Source organism: Perna viridis, chromosome 1 (assembly GCF_037379345.1).
Source record: "Perna viridis isolate PV_CMFRI_1.1 ecotype Kerala chromosome 1, ASM3737934v1, whole genome shotgun sequence".
Classification (NCBI taxonomy): domain Eukaryota; kingdom Metazoa; phylum Mollusca; class Bivalvia; order Mytilida; family Mytilidae; genus Perna; species Perna viridis.
In genome coordinates, this window is record NC_142445.1 from 10,391,325 (window position 1) to 10,394,180 (window position 2,856).

Below are 2,856 nucleotides of genomic sequence, written 5' to 3' on the forward strand. Positions count from 1 at the left end.
TAGTTATCATTAAGACTTAAGACAAAGGTAGCGTAGTACGGTGTTAAAATATTTCTTTTTCTATTTATATATATATATATATATATCTTTAACGGCAGTACACATGTTCAATATAAAGCTATTTTAAAACGACTATTCTTTTTATCAAAATTATAGTTATCAATTTATTGAAAACGTCGCTGTTTACGGTATTCTGATGTTTTCTGTGAACTTAAGCCATTGTAAGTTTCGTTTAGGAATCTGAAAAAAATAATTTTAATGGTTTATATTTACTTTCAGGAAGAAGAGAAATGATGTTGTCATTCTGTTTTGTATCTCTCAGTGTGCTGTCTTTATCTTTAGCAGGTACGGCTTTACAAAGTTGGTATCATGTAACTCTCAAACGCTATATTTACACTTTACTTTACTTTTGCAGCGTACTAAAACAATATTAAATATAAAATATTATGAATTTGAATGTAAGGATATTTTTATACATTGTTATTCCTAATACTGTGTATCGACATTGTACATTATAAAATGAAATGTAATGCGTTTTATACAAAAGCAAATAATACTATCGTAATTTAAAATAAACAAAATAAAATAGGTACTGTGGTTCTGTGCTACTGTAGTATATGCAACTAACGATGAAACTATAAGTATGTTTTTGTTCGACAGTGTACGCCCCTGAGGAAGTTGGGAAACCAGGAAGGTGCCCGCGAGATGTATTTACAGGAAGAATATGCCAAGTTAAACATGAATGTTCAATGGACTACGAATGCAGTGGCAGTAAGATATGTTGTCAGGACTCCTGTGGTTCATACTGTACATTTCCAGAAGGACGTGGTTTGATTGAATCTGAAGTTTTTGGTGGAAGAACATCATCTGGTGGAATTATAAGGAATAGTGGGGGGTTACTAACTAAAGGGAGGGCTGGAATCGCCAGATCTGCAGTTGATGGTCATCTTTTAGATAAATTAAGCCTTGGAACAAGCGTTGGAATACACGGTGGTGACATACTCGACACCACTCATGGGTTATCAAGATCTGCTCTAGGTGGTGGAAGATTGCTTAAAAAGGTTTTAAATAGCGGTCTAAGTGATGGCCTCGGCCCGCTTGGTGTTGATTCAAGGATCACTGGTAGACATTTGAGCAGTGGTAGCCGACTTGGAGTAGATAGTCTTGATACTCTTGGTGGAATCATTGGAGGATCTGGTTCAAGAAGTGCTGGTGTATTAGGTATACGTACAGTTGGTGGATCTAAATTTGACACTGGATATTCCGGATAAATTCTATATAAAATCCTCGTCATTTTTATATTTTTGTAATAAAATTAATAAATATTCCAACTTCTTTTATATATGTGATAATTGGCTTGCACTTTATTACACTGCAGCATGTCGGGAGTCTTACGTGTACTTGACATGTGGCAACTCTAAAATAATGCTCAAGTAATACTTTGGTTTTATCTACATTGTAATTTATGTTGGTGACAAATAAATTTGCCATCTTACAGAGAATTTAAAACAACTAAGATTAGGACATTAATCAAAAGGGACATAATCTAAGGACAGTGAATAGACAAAGAAAATAGACACACTAAATAAAGACCACGAAAAAAAATAACATGAATAACACGTACATAGGAACAAGAAACAAAATTATAATGAAGAACCCAGATGCAACTACAAACTGTAAACATGGACCGAGTTGGTAATATTACATCCCATGCTTTTCTAGGAACAGATTATATTGTATAATTGATCGTAAGATATTGTCACGATCGATTATTGAATTGACATATGACCGATAAAAACATTTTTAAACAACCAATTTATACCAATCAATGGTAGCTATCTTCACTGTTAACCTATATCTATCTGTCTATCAATACATGAATTTTTCAGACCTTTCTATGCGTTTACATATCTTCCCTGTATCAATTTGATCCGATGGAGCGGTGTAGCGAATAGCAATTTTTTGTCGTTCCCTCCGCGGGACTCGAACTCGTGCCGCTGTGATGTCTATGGTATGGCAACACCGCCTGCACAAAGTCCAGCAAGTGACCTAGTCTACTCGGCCATCTAGGCTATATAGGCGCTGGAGTTTGTGCAGGCGGTGTTGCGTTGCCATAGATGTCACAGCGGTACGAGTTCTAGTCCCGCTTTTTGGTTTTTGTTTTCCCTTTGCTTACACGTGTATTACTGAAGATTTATTTTTGTTACCGTTAACATTATGAATTTTCACCACAATTAAACCTTAAAATATCAACAAGGCAGATTATACCAAATATTAGTAGTACATAGATTTTGTTAGTTTTTTTTTGAAAGATGACCTTAAATGAATGTTTTATGAAAGAATATCTAAGTCCTTTCCTTTTTTCAATTGTATCACACTGTAGTAAAATGAATATAATTTGCACAAAACTGAATTTTTTTATATCTTTGGATACGTTATTTTCTATACTAAAAGTGTATTTTTTTTTTAATGGTTGACAGTTGTTTTTATACTTCTCTTTATACATCTGTTCTCCACACTCGGTTAAAATCCTGACTCAAAAACATTATACATCATTGTTAGTCCAAAAAAGACGGTATGCCTAGATACAAATATGTAGTTCTTGGAAGAGATTCCTCATACTTTGTACAAAGATTATTCCAAATCAACTTCCAAATCAGAACCATCGTTTGGCTAGGTCTTTTAATCTCAGTTTCCGCTATATAGATGACGTATTATCGTTAAACAATCGTTGCTTCGGGGATTTGATACATCGTACATACCACCAAATAACTTAAATAAAGGATACTACATACACTGTGAAGTCTTCCTCATATCTTGACCTACATTAAGAGATGGATGGTAAATGAAAGTTAT

At 34.0% G+C, this 2,856-nt stretch overlaps 1 protein-coding gene across 1 annotated transcript; it reads left to right on the plus strand.

Moving 5' to 3' along the window:
* The first annotated feature begins 283 nt into the window (after window positions 1-283).
* On the plus strand, window positions 284-1,318 carry LOC148627194 (uncharacterized). The gene is made up of 2 exons (XM_088564657.1): window positions 284-345; window positions 661-1,318. The coding sequence occupies exons 1-2, from the start codon at window positions 291-293 to the stop codon at window positions 1,269-1,271; spliced, it is 666 nt and encodes a 221-aa protein (XP_088420783.1). The 5' UTR covers window positions 284-290; the 3' UTR covers window positions 1,272-1,318.
* Window positions 1,319-2,856: the final 1,538 nt, after the last annotated feature.